Source organism: Gnatocerus cornutus, chromosome 10 (assembly GCF_029298725.1).
Source record: "Gnatocerus cornutus isolate USDA-ARS CGAHR chromosome 10, icGnaCorn1.1, whole genome shotgun sequence".
In the NCBI taxonomy this organism is placed as follows: Eukaryota; Metazoa; Arthropoda; class Insecta; order Coleoptera; family Tenebrionidae; genus Gnatocerus; species Gnatocerus cornutus.
The window spans coordinates 2,097,902-2,117,120 of record NC_142242.1 but is presented as its reverse complement, the minus strand read 5'-3'; the positions used below and the strand labels follow the sequence as shown (position 1 = coordinate 2,117,120).

The 19,219-nt window shown below is 35.2% G+C and overlaps 4 protein-coding genes across 9 annotated transcripts; 3 read left to right on the top strand and 1 right to left on the bottom strand.

The window, feature by feature from the left end:
- The first annotated feature begins 8 nt into the window (after nt 1–8).
- Nucleotides 9–3,820, top strand: LOC148167084 (mesoderm induction early response protein 1-like). Of its 2 annotated transcripts, none has more exons than XM_088048349.1 (6): nt 9–174; nt 339–579; nt 627–840; nt 887–957; nt 1,123–1,506; nt 2,276–3,820. In XM_088048349.1, the coding sequence occupies exons 2-6, from the start codon at nt 391–393 to the stop codon at nt 2,543–2,545; spliced, it is 1,128 nt and encodes a 375-aa protein (XP_087904475.1). In that variant the 5' UTR covers nt 9–174; nt 339–390; the 3' UTR covers nt 2,546–3,820. The 2 variants fall into 2 exon arrangements, with proteins under 2 accessions (XP_087904475.1, XP_087904472.1); XM_088048346.1 differs by having other exon boundaries at nt 887–966.
- Nucleotides 3,821–4,482: 662 nt separating this feature from the next.
- Nucleotides 4,483–9,072, bottom strand: Tdg (Thymine DNA glycosylase). Of its 5 annotated transcripts, none has more exons than XM_088047813.1 (5): nt 8,794–9,072; nt 8,032–8,292; nt 6,608–6,755; nt 6,195–6,557; nt 4,483–6,076 (listed from the first exon to the last, which is right to left on the bottom strand). In XM_088047813.1, exons 1-5 carry the CDS (start codon nt 8,967–8,969, stop codon nt 4,802–4,804), a joined length of 2,223 nt encoding a protein of 740 aa, XP_087903939.1. In that variant the 5' UTR covers nt 8,970–9,072; the 3' UTR covers nt 4,483–4,801. The 5 variants fall into 5 exon arrangements, with proteins under 5 accessions (XP_087903939.1, XP_087903940.1, XP_087903941.1 ...); XM_088047814.1 differs by having other exon boundaries at nt 8,032–8,175; XM_088047815.1 differs by lacking the exon at nt 8,794–9,072 and adding an exon at nt 8,361–8,491.
- A 970-nt stretch (nt 9,073–10,042) lies between these two features.
- Rnf11 (Ring finger protein 11) lies at nt 10,043–12,283 on the top strand. The gene is made up of 2 exons (XM_088047887.1): nt 10,043–10,850; nt 10,898–12,283. The coding sequence occupies exons 1-2, from the start codon at nt 10,743–10,745 to the stop codon at nt 11,234–11,236; spliced, it is 447 nt and encodes a 148-aa protein (XP_087904013.1). The 5' UTR covers nt 10,043–10,742; the 3' UTR covers nt 11,237–12,283.
- A 4,510-nt stretch (nt 12,284–16,793) lies between these two features.
- On the top strand, nt 16,794–19,008 carry daw (activin beta chain dawdle). Its single transcript, XM_088047475.1, has 4 exons — nt 16,794–17,382; nt 17,821–18,054; nt 18,163–18,557; nt 18,608–19,008. The coding sequence occupies exons 1-4, from the start codon at nt 16,974–16,976 to the stop codon at nt 18,773–18,775; spliced, it is 1,206 nt and encodes a 401-aa protein (XP_087903601.1). The 5' UTR covers nt 16,794–16,973; the 3' UTR covers nt 18,776–19,008.
- The last annotated feature ends 211 nt before the right edge of the window (nt 19,009–19,219 follow it).

The window sequence follows — 19,219 nt, the reverse complement described above, 5'->3', positions numbered from 1 at the left end:
ATGGTTGTTTTGTACCGTCCATTACAGTCACGTGACAAATATGGCGAACTATCATAAGTGGTTTGTGTTCTTGGCAGAATAAAAAATGTTTAATTAAAAATCCGGCGCGAATTGTGTAAATTTGGGTTTTGTTTTCTTGTTTAGTTGTGTGCAAGAGCCCACAGACAGTTTCAGGTTGGTGCTCGAAAAATTTTTTTTTGTGTAAATAGCGGGCTTATTTCTAACCTAACTTTCTTCAATGTTTTTGTTTATTAAAATTGCATAGTTTTGCGTGTAGTCAAAGGAATGGACTTATCAAAACATATCATTTAACATTCTAATCTCTGACATTCTTTCAGGTTTACACAGTTTGAAGCAGCACAACAGAAGTAATGAGTGAAGAGTAATATCATGGCAGAAGTTGCTTCTCCTAATAAAGATGGAAAAGAGAGCGGCTCACCTAGTAAAGACAAGCTATTTGACCCTTCAGTTGACATGCTTGTTAATGATTTTGATGATGAAAGGACTTTAGAAGAAGAAGAAGCCTTAGCAGCAGGGGAATCTGAGGATCCTAACGCTGAACTTTCAAGTTTACAAAAGGTAACGACTGAATCGAGAGATTATATGAGTTAAGATTTGTATTTTAGGAGAGTAATATGCCCTTAGAGGAGCTACTTGCGCTGTATGGTTATAGAGGTGAAAATCAAGAGAACGAAAGCCCAGTTGAAGAAGATCCTGACCCTTCAGAACCCATGGAAGAACAAGAAAGCGAAACTGATCCTCCAGATCAACCTTCAAAACTCCGTGCCCTTTATGAAAATATCCCTGAAAATGATCAAGATGCAGCAAGACTGCTGCGCTGTAAGTCCGTTAGTTCTTAACTCCTATTTCTCACTCTCAGTTTCAGCTGTATCTAGAGTGAGTGAAGAAGAAGAAGAAGATTATGATTACAGCCCAGATGAAGATGAATGGAGAAAGGTTAATAAGGTTATTTCTTCATTTCAATTCATTACTAACATTTTATTCATGCATGTGCATTTTCGTTAATGTAGGTAGGTGTGTAGAGTAGCTGTAGAAATGTTAGTTTTGAATCAACATCACTTTTATTTCAATTATTTCGGTTTTATATTTTTTCTTTTACAGACCATCATGGTTGGTAGCGATTATCAAGCACAGATTCCAGAAGGTTTGTGTCATTACGACGATGCTCTGCCTTACGAGAACGAGGACAAACTTCTTTGGGACCCTCTAGTTATCACCCCAACAATTACAGAAGACTTCTTAAAAAAAGCCTCTGAAATATCTAAACCCCCAATTCCCATGGGAAGTCATTTAAGAGATGACGAACAAGCGTTGTATTTATTACAACAATGTGGGCATAACGTTGAAGAAGCACTGAGACGTTTAAGAATGAACGTCGCGCCAAGTTCTGATTCTATGAGTCTGTGGTCAGAAGAAGAATGCAGAAATTTTGAAGCTGGGGTCAGGTGTTTTGGGAAGAACTTTCATTTAATACAGCAGAATAAGGTAAAATAGACTGAATTTGCGTATTGTGCCGCTTGTTTTTGATATTTTGGCATGTCGTTATGATCTTGTTTGGTGCAGGTTTTATTCCCATTGTGCGTTTGTTTGTAGAGTTTTAATGATTTTACATAATTTATTTGTATTTTATTACTCAACGTTCGTATTGTGTGATGTTTTTTGTTTTGTACCTATTTAGTTTGCAATATTTAGTTGTTAATAAAATACGTTTTTATTCCAAAAGTTTCTTATTCGTACTTTTTTAGTACAATAAGTGGTACAAACCTTTTTCCGATTTGTGACCAATTGTGTTTATTTCAAGTTTAACATGACACAATTATAAAATATTTTCCACACTTAAATAAATAATAAACTAAACAATTGCTTATTAGTTAACTACTTAAACTGTTGTTTTATCGATTTTGAGTGGAATGCAGCACTGAAACTTTATAATCCCATTGTAATCTAAAGGAATGTTCGGCAATAAGTTTTTATGGTTGTATTGTATTATCGGACAAAAAATTAATTGACATCACATTTCGGCTGCCAATATTAAAATTTACGTTTCTGTATGATAAATGACTGAAGGTTTACACGACCATTGACCTTGTACTTTTTTTATTTAGACTTAGGTGTCTTTTTGGTTTGTGGGTTTGCAAGTGCGCTAAAACATCCGCTTTATGCATGACGCTATCATCTAACTCCAGGTGGGCATACATAGATTTGTTGTTCCCCATTTGTAATTCTTTATGTTAAATAAGAAGTATGTGTGAAGGTCCGCACACGGTCTGTGGGAGAACTAGTTCAGTTCTATTACCTGTGGAAGAAATCGGAGAGACATGACATTTTCGCAAACAAGACGAGATTGGAGAAAAAGAAATACACCCTTCATCCGGGGCTGACCGATTTCATGGATCGATTTCTAGAAGATCAAGATGGTAGAGATAGAAGTTCTTCCCCTAATGTGCAGTGCAGTGTTTCAGACAATAAAAAAAGTGTTCCAGAAAATGTTGCGCAACAGACAAAGTCGACGCCAGATGCATAGTCACTATTCAAATTAGAGTTTAACTTATAAATAGACGGACTACGTTGTATTATTTTTTTAAAGAAGTTTGTGTAAATTTAAAAGTTCCTGTATTTTAGTAACTTCATCTTGGAACTTGTTTGTTAATTTATTTATATTTTTATATTAATATATTTCGTCGATAGGCATTTTATACACTATACACATGTATATATAAGCGCTATTTTTAGTCGAGTTCTTTTACTCATGTGACAAATATTCTAATTTATGTATTTATATCATTGCTATCTTCATTTTCGTACCCTATTAAGTTTTATTACAGTTATTGTATATAGATATTTTAATTATTTAAAGCAATAGAGTTATATAATCGCCCGCGAAATGCGATTGTGATTTATTGAGTCAAATGAAAGTATTTTTATTTAGATTACGTTAGGGTTCTTCAACACATACGTATTTTATTTAGGATTTAAGTTGGTAATTGGTTACATGTAACTGCATGTAATCAACTATCTAAGCTGAGTGTATGTAAAATGAAAGATTTTTGGGCCAGGTTTGTTTGGTTCGAGTGCGGATATAGCTTTGCCATTTCTCTATGATTCAATTACTGATTTCTTGTATTTCTTTACGAGTGTCCTATAATCTTAGAGAAATGTCAAAAGAATAGTAACAAAAATATTCTCAATGTTTCAGAATGTTATTAGATTTTATTTCTACAGTTTTATTGTTAAGCATAATGACGCTATAACTTCAAAATGAGCAATAATAAGGCCCCTTGATGGGTTGGTGGGTACTAAAATTCCATATTTTTACTTTCTGCTGTCTCTACCTGTATGTCTTTCCGAGATTTCAGTGCCTAGACTTGGGAAAAGGAGTGAGCCACTGTGAAATTTTTGTTTTTGGTCCATTAATCTTCCACTGGCTACTTGTGAAATCTTAATTATAAGCGTAAGTGGTAAATTGGGCATATTTTTACATATAATTGTTTTTGTACAAACTACAATTATAATACTAGGCTAGAGATTATAAAATCTTTCGAAGGTTGATTTATTTTATAGTGCACATATACCTGACAAATCTTTATTTATGTATCACGGCAATTTTTACTCTTGGACCTCGTACTATGGTATATTTGCATTTTTTTAAATCTGTAACAAAAACTAACACTATTGACGAACTACGTCAAATTAGGTCTCTTTAGTTTATATAGTAAAGTTATTTTGTTACACTTTTTAACTTATTGAAAGTAATTTATATTGCTTTGTCAAACTTGATGAATAAAATCAATTTTTATTACCTCGTAGTTGTTATGAAATCGTTCTTGAACTTTGACTGAAAGGAGCCTTAAGCAAAGAAAATGACCCTGAGACTCACTTTCACTTCGTTGAAACAAAAAGAAGATTTAACGCTGAAATAAGGTGCAGCGCGCATACTGGAATTGAGAAACGAAGAGGTTAACATCTGATATGGCGTAATAGCTCGTTGCATTGGAATTGTATGTTTTTTTTTTTGGACGGGCTGTATATACTTTTGATCGAGCGTGTTGTGTTTATCTAAGGCATGCGCGGGGTTGGTAGTTTTTTATTGATCTTATTTCAACATGTGGTATTTGGAGTAGTTTGATATTGTGATTGAAAATAAAAATCCATAGTAGAACTAAACAAAATTTATTTGATCTTTTTTCGTTAATTAGTAATACTGTTTAAAGTACAAAAATTGAAGATAGAATTTTTTAAATTGTGAAACTATTACGAGTATTAAATATAACATTAGATATAAAAAAAGTCACATTTCGTAATAACACATTGAATAGGTAATATTAAATAAATATCAGTTCTGTTACTATAAAAGTAGTTTTTCAAATTTTTTCAAATGAGCAAACCACTTACAAAGTATTTTGTGGCGAGCCCACCCTTTGGATGCAGTGATATGTGGGAAAAGGGCAAGAAAAGACGACCTGAAGAGCTATAACAAATGTTTATTTAAATGAATGACATGGGCTACAGCTATAACGATGAACCACACACTCAGAGTTAACACACACACACACTCGACTGAGATCTGAATGTAGAATAATGCACGAAACCCTTGGCCTATCTAACATTCAAAGTTTAGAGAAAATACTTATGACAAAAAAATATCACCATTTACCCTGTGCAAGTCTCTGTTGTTGTCAAAATGCAAGTGACCAACTGTACTCAAGCGGACAGACTTGCTAGGTACTAGCTGAACATATGGTACAGGTACACAACATGAATACACAGTGACGGAAACCAATCAGAAGCCGCCCAAGTACGGGGGGTAACCAGGCGGGTGTGTCGGCGCAGGTTGGGGGTAGCTATAGTACGGGTAGTTAGGGCTTGGCATGTGCAAACCTGGGCCATAGCCTTGAGCGTAGGGCAATTGCGGATAAGCCAACGGCATGGGCTCGTAATGGCCACTCCATGTAGGGGTCGGATACAAAGGATACCCCGAAGATGGGGGGTAGTTATATGGGACTGGACTAGCTCTTGACGACACATTGTAGTTATTGAACTGGCCGGAATATTGGTCTGGCGCTTCACTCAGAGGCGCCTCTCCTTCAGTTATACTCGGAATCTGATCCACCAAAGACTCCAAACCTGACAAACTTTTGGAAGCTATGTCTTGGGGCTGCCGAGGTGACGCATATTGAGCCTCATGTGAAGGCTCCATATTGTACGAGTGATACGGATAATGGGGTTGTTCACTGTTGTTGGAAGGAGCGGGACTGCTGAGACGACATTCTGCTTCCTCCGCCATACTTGTGGGAGGTTCAAAATCCGGAGGACCCAAACTTGGAGAAGCTGGGGAGCCTAATTGCTCTGAGCTGATGGCAGCACTGATTTCAGAACTGAGATCAGAATGCGTGAAGGGTTGAGAATGAGGGCGGGGTGATTGGCTATAAGGGGGTCTGGGAGACTGGCTATAGGGCGGTCTCGGGCTCTGAGTGTAGCCCGGTGGTTGTGGGGCATACAAGTTACTACCACTACTCGGCGGTGTAAGTGCTGGCCCCATTTGGTAAAAGTTATTCGGTGACTGTATCGGTGACGGATTCGAGTAGCACTGAGACATGTTGGTCGATGTATTGTTATCCGGCGGGGGAATATCCATATTCTCTACTTTGACTTTTTTAGGCCGGCCTCTTTTCTTTTTAGGAAAATCACAGTTATTTTGTTGAGTTGGTGGCGTCTTGCGGACAACTGGTTTTGGGGGTGGCTCTTCACCCTCGACTTTTATTTTTTTAGGCCGACCCCTTTTCTTTTTGCACGGTACAATAGTACCGTCTTCTTTTTTAATCACAGCGTTGCTTATGTCGGTAAGTTCGGTGGAATACGGATCGGGCTTTGGTTCGGCTTCATAACATGATTTAACTCGAGGTTCCGAGAAAACCATTTCTGATTCGTCGATTTCTGTTATTACGCCGTTCAAGTAATCTCGAAATTTTTTCAAAGCCGCATAAAATGGAACTTTATCCGCTGCTCTTGGAAGCTGCGCGCATCTAGCGCTGGATGAGGGCATTACCCACATGTACTGCAAAAAAACATTTTGCCCATGATCAAAAAACTATAAATACATTTCCATTAAATGATTAAACTAATGGAAACTCGATTTTAATCAATGAATAATTAATCACGCTTTAATCACTCACCGTATTTGTGCCATCCACGAGGTCCGGTTGCCGGCCAAATTTGAAGTCTTTCTTACCAGAAAAGACTTCGTAGATCAACTTTCCGTTAAAAACTGCGATTTTAGGTCGAAATTTTCGTAATTTTTCTAATAATATTTGACTACCCTCTTTAATTTCTTTACGAGTTAAATCTGCACTACCCTTAGTCGCACGCTGTACCATATTAGTAAAGCCGATGCCTACTTGAAGTAACTTGTAGTCTTCATCAGCTGATACTTGCTGTTGTGTTAATCCAGATAAATATAAACACTTCCAAAAATGGTTTCCAGGACCAGCATAATGATGACCTTTATAGGCCGCAAATAATCCCGGATTTATCCCAATCTGACAAAACGAGTTTTAATCAATTTTACACTAACTTTTAAATGACTTACTATGATAATGTCTAGATTTTCGGTCAGATGATCCGGTAATGTTCGTTTGGATACCTCTTCTTCGGGCATTCCATTAAATCGATCGTGCTTTTTTCTTTCTTTTATAGGCCGAGGAATTCCACCATTCATGTCTTGACTATAGTCCGGCCTATCAAAATTCATTAGTTATAAAATAGAGAATAACTATGCAAACCAAAACGACAACAAACACTAAATTAGTAAACTGAAAAAAAAAACGAACAAAAAAGTTAGAAACGAACATCTTTTGCTCATCTACATTATATAATTATATTTGAGAAAGGCATAATTAAAATTATGGCGTTAAGATAATTAACCCGCATGGAATTACTGCTGTCATAGTAACAGAAAATCATTGTCCCAAATTTCCGGATGTGTACTTTACAGTTTGAAAGTAAATCGAGATACTCATTAATTACTCTAGTGACCTTCGTTGTTCTGGTCTTTACTGATTTCACTTTTACCGAATATTCAACTCATATTTTTTCCATAATTGACTGACCGGATGAAGACTTTGTTACGTCACAACTAGAATATTTAATATTCTTCTGAATTTTGTGCGCATAAAGCGTAAGTTTTGTTTATATAACGGTGCGTGCGTACATTACAGGAAATATTTATGTTATTGCAATTTTCTGGGAAATTAATTTTTCATATTTTTATAGTGGAATATTTTCATAATAACAATTTTATTAACGGAACGGTTTAAAATCAAATAACAAAATTTTGCCGGTTGATTATGAGCAAATAATTCGAGGTATATATGAAATATTAATTACGTGTTTTTAGTATTTAAAATATTTTATACACTATATTAAACGGTTATTTCAGTTTTGTATTTTCATTGAAATATAAAATAACACATTCTGAACGAGCAACGTATTTCATGGATTGATCAATAAAAAAATACGTATGCACTACCAATATTTGCAAACGACAAGCCTTTTTGGGGTGTGACAACACCGTCTATTTACAAAATTCTAGAAATGTGTCATATTTCAACAATGTCAAAATTGTTGACCATACTGTATATAGAAAATTTCGAAACTAATTGTGGTGGCCATTTTGACTATTCTTAATACAAATGAGTGAATGTTATTTTTATAAAAATTTGATATACTGATCAATAAAAAGAGTAGCGTGTCAATATTTGGCCACAAGCCTTTTAGGCGTGATCTGTAATTTAATCCAGATATTTGTTTTTGAGGAATGTCATGTTTAAACAACGGCGGGATAGTGTGACAAATGACAGGTCGGAGCGGGAGGCAATGGTATTTGAAAGGTCAGATAACACTTTCACTTGGGCCACTCTATATATTAGGATTTTTGGAGTAATCAATAAATAATGAAGATACATGTTCATTAGGGCGTGAACGTTTCTAGTCTACTTTTTGAAAGGGACTTACTGTTCAGGTTTAATTTTCTTTTTTCGCCCCCTTTTTTTGGGCCCTGTCGGCACTAGCTGGTTGTTGAGCGGGGGCATGGGATTTATTAGATGAGGAGGCCCTTGTGCAGCAGGAAGCATCGGAATAGGATCATCGTCAATAAAACTGTAAGGATCTTCGAGTTTTTCACATTTCACTTCATGATTAACACTGGCAGTGTTTGAAAGCAACATATCAGCACTGGTTTCATAACCATCATCATGGGGTTCAAGTTTCATGTTTCTACACATAAAAACACAGCAATTAACGTTGTTTAGAAACACTTTCAGTGACTAAATGGCAACACTCACATTATTTGAGGGCGTGTTACTATCATTGAAACACATCATGCAGGATGTACTCTTTTATTTGCTGTTTTCGAGTCAAGGTCTTAAGGGTTGCTGTGCGCTTTTTGTAATTAGGCAACACGTAAACATTGAAGGCGAGCTGGTTTCTGGGTGTCGAAAACAGCAGTCGCCAAACTGTTTTCCCCCGAAATCAAGCAGGAAAAGCGAAAAACGCTGCAGGAAAAGCTAGGACATGCAAAAGGATCCATCATTTTCAAAGCCAACAAAGGACAACAAACAACCAGCTATTGCTCAAAAAATGGAAGCTCTATATCATAACATTTTGAAAATCAACTGATTAAGTAATATTTCGAAATAGCAGCAGGAATTGGAGGTCGCAGCCAAAATATTACATAGCAAAATGTTTACATGCGTTAAAGGGGCCCTTAAAACTTACAGCTTGTACTTGTTGGAGAAGGTCACAGGGTGGCTGTTGTAGGATTCGTAGGGAAGGGGTCCGGGTGCGAGTCCGGAGACTCCAGAGTCCGGGGCCCCGCCGCCACCGCCGCCGCCCGCCTCCATGGTGGCCCCGAGCAATGTGGAGGACTCGCGGAAAAGAGTTGCCACCTGCATCGGCGATTGTACCGAGCTGTCGCTCGTCCAAAAACGCAAAAACCGCACACACGTTACATGTAGCTCGTACACTAGCTTTAGAAAAACCCAACAACAACCTCACCCTTTAAAAATAGTCCCAACTCTGTGATTGGTTCAACGAACGTTTCTGAAAAATCAATAGAATGTTATCGGCCTGTATTTTTGTGGAAGCCTTGTTCCGGAGCTCATTGTCGGTGTCTCCGTCGGCGTCGCTTTCTCCGACGCCTGACGTCGCTTTTTCATCAGCGCAGTCTAGGAAAAAATACACTCAACTAAAAAAAATATCAATGACATAATTACATTACCACAGGGTAGAACACTGCTTTTACCACTTTTATTTACACAATGTACGAGTCAGATGGCGCTCACATTTTTTCCTTTTATTAAAATTTACAAAATTAAAAACATTTTATTTTTATTTCCCAACTGTTTATTCAATTTTACGCACAGTTTACCAACATTACTATCATTCAAAATTACCAATTATCAAAACGCGACACAAAACAATGAATTTTCTTACCGCAAATTAAATTTTTTTAATATTTCACAAGCGATTTTGGTTTAGTTTTGTATAAACAATTTCGCTTAAATTTTTAAAATAAGTACATTCCACTATAAAAGTGATCTTAAAAACGAACGTACTAATTTTTTTTTTAATTTTATTGAAAATTCCGTTTTAATTAAATTTTAGATATAAATTAGCACACTTTTATAAATCCCTCGATATATATTTTCTTGTTGAAATAATGTCACCAAATGTTTTCTTTGCCTGTTTATTTATTTTGAATCTATTTGAAACAAAGCAGTGTTGCAATTTTAAGCAACTTAATAAATACAATTAAAATGGTGTGTACAGACTTCTAAGATAAAGAACCATATAATAACAATAAAGTTTTTTTTTTTTGAAAAAGTTGCTTTGACAATTAAGTTTTAAGGTAAATAGCGCATAATTGTAGACCAGGACAATTAAATTTAATTAAAGTGTCGTTTTCTGCATGAGATCTTTTTATGTATTTATAATTTTCTTGGTATTATTTTAGTGTTTTAGTTTAAATGTTGCGTAAAATCTCGCGCATGTGCATGTGGCGTGTTGGCTTCCGCCAGTGTTTTTGTGCGCTGATTGTACAATATCAAAACCACAGTTCTAATTGCATTTTGTAGACCTTGTTGGCATTTTACATGTCAGAGTTGCAATCAGTCGATTAGTACGAGGATGAAGGTCTTCAAAATTTCTGATTATTAGAGTTCGCGTGTCAAGTTGGCTGTGTTAATTTGACAGCTGATGTTGATTACACTCAGCTGATGAATGTCAATTTTGTTTTGACGTTTGTTATTGATACTATTGTGTACATTCGGAGTAGAGAGCAGAGTTAATGGACGTGACAATGACGCATCCGTGTAAAGAAAAAGTAATTATGTGATTTAGCATTTTTGTGTTGAGATTTAATGTGTGAAGTGGGTAAGAAAATATTGTTTTTCGAATTAGTACCAGAGGTCAGCACACTGGCCAGATTTGACAATTGACAGTGTTAAATTAGAAAAAAAAGAATAAAAATGGTAATTGTGGTTGGCAAGGTAACTCCATTGTTAATATTTATGTGTCAATATTTTCGCAAATAGTGAAAAAATCGTGAAGGTGAAGAAAAGTCGAGACAACGCGGAGCCCTACATGTTGAAACAATTGTTGATTTTTTTCCAAAAATGTATTAGGAACCCAAAGTCTGCACTAAATGCGTGACAAGCATAAATACGATGGGTAATTGTTTGAAACGGTCAACAACTGACGACATTTCGTTGTTGCGAGGCAGCGACAGTGTGCGCGAATCATCATCTGATCAGCTGGGCCCCCCCAACTACCAGGTACCCATCAACCACTCCATATGTGTATACTGAATGTTCTTTTTAAGGAAACTCTCCCGATCCAAGCTGCTTCTCCAGTCTACCATCCATCACCAAGTGTGACACGCTCAGTGGCGCAACTAACAGAAGAGGAACAAGTAAAAATTGCTAAAAGAATTGGGCTCATTCAGCATCTGCCCACTGGGATGTACGACGGTTGCAAGAAGGCTAGAGAGTGTGTCATTTGCATGGTGGAGTTTCTAGTAGGCGATGCTCTGCGCTATCTTCCTTGCATGCACACTTATCATATGAGTTGCATTGATGATTGGCTTATGCGCAGTCTCACATGCCCCAGTTGCATGGAGCCCGTCGACGCCGCTCTGCTCACCAGTTACGAGACCAATTGACAGCCAGTGCCTTGCAACTGATAGTGAAACACTGTGATCTGAACTGACATGAACGGGCGTGAATGGCGAGTGGCTGTGATTCTCATCTAGCCAGTAATAGCTATAACATAGCCAATGTACAATAGCTGCATGCCTGATATAATAGTCGCTATGATGTAGCTATTACTAAGCTATGAGTTGACTGTATTGTATATAATTATAGATAGCAATCTGTTTATGTTAAGTTACTTGGTTTTAAGTGGTGATAGTCTGATTGGACTTGCTCTCCCAACTAAGGCCAAAATCGTTCACCAGTTATAGATAGTTATCAAAATTAGTATAGTACAGTCTTACAAAGTTTTAACAATTTTAACATCACACAATGGTGATGGAAGTCATAGGATAAGATTTTAACAGTTTTATTAAGCAGCTAAGGGGCGTGTCAATATTTAGACGCTGTGGTGAACTTGTAAATTCACAGGTGGAATTTATCAAAATTTTGAGAAAAATTAGCTGCTGTGAATAGTGTTAGTATTGAAAGCAATATTTTTAATGAGCCTTGATTTTAAAATTTGTAACTCTACCATCTGTGAATTTATGTGATACCGATTATTGTGATAGTGATCACCATATTTCCGGCACTTTCAGATTTTCATTACTTAAAACTTGAGCGGAAGTACGTCCAGTTCATACTCTCGTATTATTTAAATAAGTGATATATCAGTAGCTTGTTACAATGCAATCTACTCTAATAGTGTATATGATAAGCATATTAGTTTCTTGGTCGCTGTTATATGTTTTATTTTGACAAAATTTTAATATTTGACATTATAGGTACATACAAGTTTTATACAATAATGTCTAGAGTCTCGAAGTGATAGCTATTACATATATATATATAAATATATCTATCAGTTACGTTGGTGTGCTGTGCTTACAGTTGATTTACAATAATTATCAAGGTGTTGTATTTAGTTATACAGTTATTTCAATTTATCTAGCCGAATGTTTTTGTCAACATTATTGTTCAGAAACCTATGTTCTTTATTAATAAATATGAAAATGTGATATGGTTTTTAATTCTACTAATTTTATACAATTTGTTTAAGTTTTGCACATTTTAATTTTTTTCTAGGAATAAATTGTAGTTTGTACTATGAGTATTATTAAATATTTCGTACACTCACTAAAATATGAATTATTTATATGTTCTCTTTTTCCAAAATATTCAAGTTAATTCGAGTACATCATTCTTTAACCAGACCGTGAACTAAAAATAGAAACATTTGCAATGTGATGTAACCACTTGGCCCAATCTAGCATTTCACTAAACTCTTGCTCTTTCATGAAATGTGTGTGCTTCACGAAACTTTTCCTTCAAGTGGAGTTCCAATGTTTCCCATTATTTACTGGCCATTTTAACGACCCATTTTTCGTCGAACCTGAAAAAAAAATTATAGCAAGACGTAATAAAGAGCTCAGATTTAAAGTACTTCCGGGTGTTGATCGAATGGCACTTTTTGCAAACATTTTATATAATTACTAAATCCTTTATTCAAGTGGAGTTCCAATGTTTTACATTTTTTGCTGGCCATTTCAGAAGTCCCATTAACATCGAATCTGAAAAAAAAATGTTAGCAACACGGAATAAGGAGCGCAGTTTTCCAATACTTACGTTTATAGATCTGCCTTCACTTTGTGCTAACAAAAAAAATTATAAAGGTATTATGAATCATATTCCAATTAATTACCTGATCTTGTATGTCTGGTGGCCTATATTAGTTTTCCGAAAGTTCCCATCAATTTTACATATCTATTATTAGAATTTATTATTTTAGCACGAGCAGAAACGTAATTTTTTTTCCCATTTTTTATAAACGCCACACGCTCATGACATGATAAAAATGATATAAATAAATCAAAATTCTCGATAAGAGTCTCTGATAGTTAAAAATAATAATTTTTAAACTTCAACGCATTTTAAATAAATAGTTTATATTCATAACTACCGGATTCATATCCTTATCAAAATTTCCAATAGATCAGATGTTTTCTTAATAAAAAAAAATAAGCGTGCATGACATTAAACAAAATTAAAAAAAATTATTGCGTGCAGTATATTTGAAATCAAGAGGGCACGCAGATGTTTAGTATTTTGTTTAAACGAGCTGTCACTCTGATTAATATGCATGTTAAAAGATTATGACATCTAGATCACCTTTTGAAGCATTCCTTGACCTGTGACCTAATAAAACATCTTTACAACGTGGTAGTGCGCCAGCACGCGACTTACATTTTTGAAGATACACGCGTTCGGATTTGGCTTATCATTATCACAGAAATTTTCTCATGAAAACCGAATAAAATATTTCAAAATAATTTTCGTTCGTTATCAGACCTCCTGTTCTGCTAGATACGAACAAAAATGTGCCACTTGGCAAATACTCAGTTATCATTGCGTCAACAGCACAATATTTTTTAAAAATTCACATCTTGATAAGTGATAGTCATTGATGCATCCTCCGACCAGTAAGAATGAAAATTGACTAAAATTTTAATTATAGAACTGCGTATTTACTAGAAAGTTTATTTTAAGGAGTAAGCGTGGTGTAGAGTGTAGAGTTCACTTCTTCTGTATCATTTTTAAAACAAATTGCAATCATTATCTTCGTAGAATTCAAAACAGTAAACAGGAATACTTCTAATGATTTACTACTGCGCAGGAGTTGATCAGTTATTTTGACTTTGATGTAAAAGTTAAATCATCTTTACTAAAATCGCTCCTACCGCTTTGATGCACGCTAATTTTGGCTCTACAACTAAAAAATTGTTTTATCAGTCAACGCAGAAGAGGAAATAATATTTTGAAAATTGTATCAACATAAAACAACATAAAGACATAATATAAACCTGCCGCCACTTAATTTTGTCTGTAATCAGTCTTTTAACTCATTGATTTAAACAGTGGTTTTATCACAATCATCGATGCATTTTACAGTTAATGTGTTGTTTAACAGTTAAGCCTTTCGTTATCACAGATGCTTATGTTATTTTAAAAATATAATTGTTTTGAAAACAATTAATCTGTTGACCTGCCTCACACAAATTATTGTTTTCAGAGGCCACCATAGATTAAATACTATGTAAATAATAACAAAATTAAATCGATTCATTGACCACTGATTACTTTTAAGATACCTAAATTCATCGGTTTTGGGCAAAGTTGTAGATAAGTGGTGTTCAGTGCTCAGATGTAAGTGAGGTCAAATAGTTGCTAAACTGCAAAGTTTCGTGGAAATTTTTGATTTCGTATTGAAAATTGTTGTATTTACTGACTGTACTATAGTTTTAATTTGAGATTTTGAAAAAGTACGGAATTTTTAAAATTGATTCACTTTTGTGGGCGAAATAACAGGCCACGTGTCTTTCAGTGTTACAAAACTGAAGGCGGACCTGATTGATTTTTTTTATTTAGTTATTGCAAATCATCATAATTTTAATCTCCACATTCGAGTTTCATCACTTCGTTGAATTTGTATGTCTTAATTATTAATTGTTTGTAAAACATGACAGAATAAAAGTGATAACATTTGATAAACACGAATTGGGTTAATCCTTCTAGTATAAATTTACAAATTTGAAAAAGATAAGATAGAAAATACAAGTACGCGGAAGTTCCGTACGTGATTAGAAAACATGATTTATGGTACCTATTTCTACGAAAGGGGTGGCAAGTTCAATTTTTTTAGCGTCATCGTTTTGATAGTGATAACTTTTCTGACTCATATTTTCGGGTTCTAGGCCATAGTACAGGTCCGGGATCATCACCTAAGCCTATTTGTAACCACCCGTGTGTAAAATAGTACACGTGACAACCACAATAGTCCTTTTTGTTATCAACATCGTTAACCCGCTCTTGAGTGAAAAAGTATAAGATATGATATGGTGACATGAAGGCTAATACACAAAAAAAAGATTTTTTAAGAACCTAATCAGGTTTTATCGTGAAAGAATTCCAATTACTTCATACCGAGTTCATGAAGAAATAATTTGTCAAAAAATATTGATAACTTCTGTGTCCGGAGTGGCACCTAATCTTTGAACCAACATTCGAAAAGGATTGATTGATTTCGATTATTGGAAACTGGGTCCCGGAACTGTCGAAAAGTGTCAACTTATCTAATAAAATTCATCATCATTAGAATCATCACAAACAAATTTAAAGGAACCTTCCCGAGAATTTACTAATTTTAGATATAGAAAAAAAAACAAGTTCAAAGAACATATTAAAACTCAGCAATTTTATAGGCGAACTTTGTTCTACGATTTTCCTTCGTTTTGGGAGCAGTGTATATCCCCAGAAAATTCTCGCAATCATGACCAATACGGATTTCATTAATTAATTGGAATTCCATAGTTGAACTTATTGACCTGCTTTTTAAATCTAATTATATTATTTTTCTCAATATTGTGCTTACTCGTGTGATTAGTTTTTTAAACACATGTGCGACTAAATCCAATTTTTATTAAGATATAATTGTCAAGCAAGTGACCCGTAACCTCCTCTGCTGTTAAGCACACTCCTACCACATGGTCTTGATATGGTATTACGAGATTAAAGGACATTACTTTGTTTTTTTCCTACATTTTTTTATTTCGTTTCTATGTTCTTCATTTTTGTAAAAGTAAATTTCTCATAGTTGATTATAACTTATTTTTCTAAAAAAGGAAAGAAAACAAATTTCAGGATAAGTGTGCATAAATAATTAATTGGTATTTATTGTTTTCGAATATTTCAAATCTTTGTAAATACCGAATAGCAAAGATAATGATTGACTAAAGTAAACAGGGTGATATTTAGCAACTACGAGTGAAATGTAAATACAGAAAATAATGAACTCTAGTCGATAAAAAAATAATTGGTAATACTTATTTATAATTGCCTTGAAAGGGCGAAAATCACTAAAAACAAATCTTGTCAAAAGTATTTGTTTTTGCCGGATAATTACTATCAACATGTTGGTCCACACATTTTGTAAACTATTAGCTAATGATAAGTGTGTTTACACCATCAAATATTATAAAACTAACTCAAACACTTTGGAAGAACCTGTGAGAAAAAGTGGAGAAAGAGGAATTTCTGATTTGTGGAAACTATTCTGCATGGAGCTACGTATCAAATTTGATATCTGTTTACCAACATGGAATTATGGTTCGAAGATCGTCTGTCACTAACCTTGTTTCGTTGTGTAAGGCCTTGGATCAATGAAATCAAGTCGATGTACTTTACCCTCTTCTAAAAGATACAGATGAGGAGATAATCCACCCACATCGGGGGTTCCACAAGGACCTACACCAACCCCTCTACTTTCGTACAAAAAAATTGCTCAACCTAGATAGGAAGTGTTTAAAAATAGTGAATGATGCAATAAACATGGAAGTGAAGATACATAGACAATAGTTGACCTCATGCTAAGGGTTATAAAAATCTAACACATTACATAAGGTGATTAGATTTTCAAATGATTGTCCACGTGCTCAAGCGCTCTGAAAATGTCTGATATATCATCTAAATTTGTTATAACGGCTACTCTAGTTTTGATAGAACCTCAGGTTCAAGGTTCATTTCTATCATCCGTTACAGAAATGTTAAGAACTTAAGAGTGGGGAATTAAAACGATGTGTTTTAAGAGTGCAGTTCTCAGCAACAATCTAGTTTAAATCATCTGTAAACAAGAGAGTGTCGTTAGCACAGAAAATGGGCACTAAGTACGCTTTTTTAGTGTTAATTTTCGCATCACTGACTGTGTGTGGACCGCGAAGTTTGCGTTCGGTTTTCAGTGAAATTTTCGTACCGGGAACGAAGTACCAAGAAGAAAATCCACACTCAGAAAATAGCATCATGGCTCAGGAAACTGAAGTTCCGCAAATTAGCCCGTATTCTGTTAGTGAGAAGGAGTTTACAGCGTTGAGAATTGAATATATCAAGAATCAGATTTTGAAGAAACTGAGGCTGAAGGAAAAACCAACGATTGCTTTTGCTGAGCTTCCTCAGCCGCTGAAGGAAAATGAGAATTTGATACCTGATCATGATGAGAATCTACTTAGTAGCTACTCGGATGATTTCTATGGGAAGACCACTCAAGCCATCATTTTTCCATACGAAGGTATGTGTTCTGCACTTTGTTCTTTTTATTGTAAACAAGTATCAGAAATTCCACTAAGTCTCCCAATAAACAATTTATATCCGTTTATACATATATAACCTTCTTTATCTACAAGATAAATTCATCCTCATGCCAATTATTTTGAACACTGTAAACAAGAAGTTTTCGTTATAGGAAGTCTTGGGAAAACGCGGAACGCTAAGATTGCTAACAATTGATCCAGACCTCATTATGTTGTTACTAGTTGCAAATAAACTAATTTCTTGCTAAAAATGTTTGATTAACCCTGATACTTTCGTTGTTTACTATAATTTACTACATCATAATCAGTGCATTTATAAAACAGTGATTAAGTATTGACTTTCGTTCAAGGTAAGCTTCAAACTGGAGCTGCCCTGGTTATTTGAAACCTCGACTTGATTTAATTGTTGTTTCCAGATGAAGCAAGATGTCTTCGAAAGAATCGTTTTCCTTCAGTTTGCGTCCCGTTCCAAGTCCCGAATGACATCCATTCCATAGATGTCAGTCAGGCTGAACTTTGGTTTCATAAAGTTCCCGATAGCTTGGACTCCCACAATCAAACCTTCGTGGTTTCCGAAGTCGCTCATTGGGACACTAACAAGAGTTTCCAGAAAACTAAACCCATTGCGATCCAAGAAACATCTCTCACAGGTAATTTCGCAAAATATGCAAAATCAACTGAATAAAGTCCTCCATATTGATTTAACCTTTGCCAGAGAGTATAATATCCGTATCTTTATCTCTCGTTTATTTTTATAGAGGGTTGGCTAAAGGTCGACGTGACTTATGTGGTGAAAAATTGGCTGGATTATCAGGATTCTCCAACTCATGCTATCAACGTGGCCTGCAAAACTTGTGGAATGGACAAGAACCAATCTCCAATCTCGTTCTCAGGCGATCTTAAACCATTTTTGGTAATCTACACACACTCTCAACAACGAAGAACAATTCATCGAAGGCTTAAACGCCAAACCAACTGCGAAGCAGGCGTCAACGAGTGTTGCAGAGAAAGTTTCTACGTTTCTTTCGCCGATATTGGTTGGGATGATTGGATTATCAAACCGGAAGGTTACAACGCTTACTTTTGCAAAGGCTCTTGCGTCACAGCTGCAGCTCTGACTCTCAGTGCATCGCAACATAACAGTATCCTACAAGTAAGTCTTAACAAATCAAGAAGTAGCGTTATTCCTCTTCCTACTTTCAGAAAGTTATGTATGGACCGAGTAAAAATCGAGGCTCACGTCCTGAATTCACCCCATGTTGTGCTGCTACGCAATTCCAATCTCTTAAACTTATTTACATGGACAACACCAAAACTTTGAAGACGAAACTTTTACCTAACATGATAGTGGATAGTTGTGGTTGCATGTAGTGACTTAAGGGTGGTGATTCAAGTTGCAGTATTCAGTGATTCGAGAAGACCAAAGCGAAAAAAGAAAATTTTCGTTCTAGAATTTTTTCTCATTTTTGCCGGACCGAGTGTTGCGTGTGTCTGCCTGTTAATTTATTTTAAAAAATTGTATCGTCGATGTTACTCTAATGTAATGAAATATTTATTTAATGTTATGTGTATTTTATATTTTAAGTAAACAAATCGATATTTAACTAGTTTTTTTCTGTCACTTGTTAGTGAAGTTTTTTTGAAAAAAAAGTTGGGAAATGGAAGTGACGCTCGCTCTTTAAGAGTCCAGTGACCTTATACGTGATTAAGTAGTCATAAAAACTTACAAAATGTTTATTGACTGAATAAAGACAAATATTTCCGATTATTTATGAACTTTTAATAAAAAATATGCGGTGAACTGTAGCTGAATAA

Bases quoted from the DNA above. Each gene is read 5' to 3' on its own strand.
- LOC148167084 (XM_088048346.1), top strand. From the start codon at position 391: ATGGCAGAAGTTGCTTCTCCTAATAAAGATGGAAAAGAGAGCGGCTCA. The intron at 841-886 runs GTAAGTCCGTTA...TCTCAGTTTCAG, and splicing joins TGCAGCAAGACTGCTGCGCT to CTGTATCTAGAGTGAGTGAA. The intron at 967-1,122 runs GTTATTTCTTCA...TTTCTTTTACAG, and splicing joins AATGGAGAAAGGTTAATAAG to ACCATCATGGTTGGTAGCGA.
- Tdg (XM_088047813.1), bottom strand. From the start codon at position 8,969: ATGCAGGTGGCAACTCTTTTCCGCGAGTCCTCCACATTGCTCGGGGCC. The intron at 6,558-6,607 runs GTAAGTCATTTA...TCGTTTTGTCAG, and splicing joins AAAATCTAGACATTATCATA to ATTGGGATAAATCCGGGATT. The intron at 6,077-6,194 runs GTGAGTGATTAA...GTTTTTTTGCAG, and splicing joins TCGTGGATGGCACAAATACG to TACATGTGGGTAATGCCCTC.
- Rnf11 (XM_088047887.1), top strand. From the start codon at position 10,743: ATGGGTAATTGTTTGAAACGGTCAACAACTGACGACATTTCGTTGTTG. The intron at 10,851-10,897 runs GTACCCATCAAC...GTTCTTTTTAAG, and splicing joins TGGGCCCCCCCAACTACCAG to GAAACTCTCCCGATCCAAGC.
- daw (XM_088047475.1), top strand. From the start codon at position 16,974: ATGGGCACTAAGTACGCTTTTTTAGTGTTAATTTTCGCATCACTGACT. The intron at 17,383-17,820 runs GTATGTGTTCTG...TGTTGTTTCCAG, and splicing joins CATCATTTTTCCATACGAAG to ATGAAGCAAGATGTCTTCGA. The intron at 18,055-18,162 runs GTAATTTCGCAA...TTATTTTTATAG, and splicing joins CCAAGAAACATCTCTCACAG to AGGGTTGGCTAAAGGTCGAC.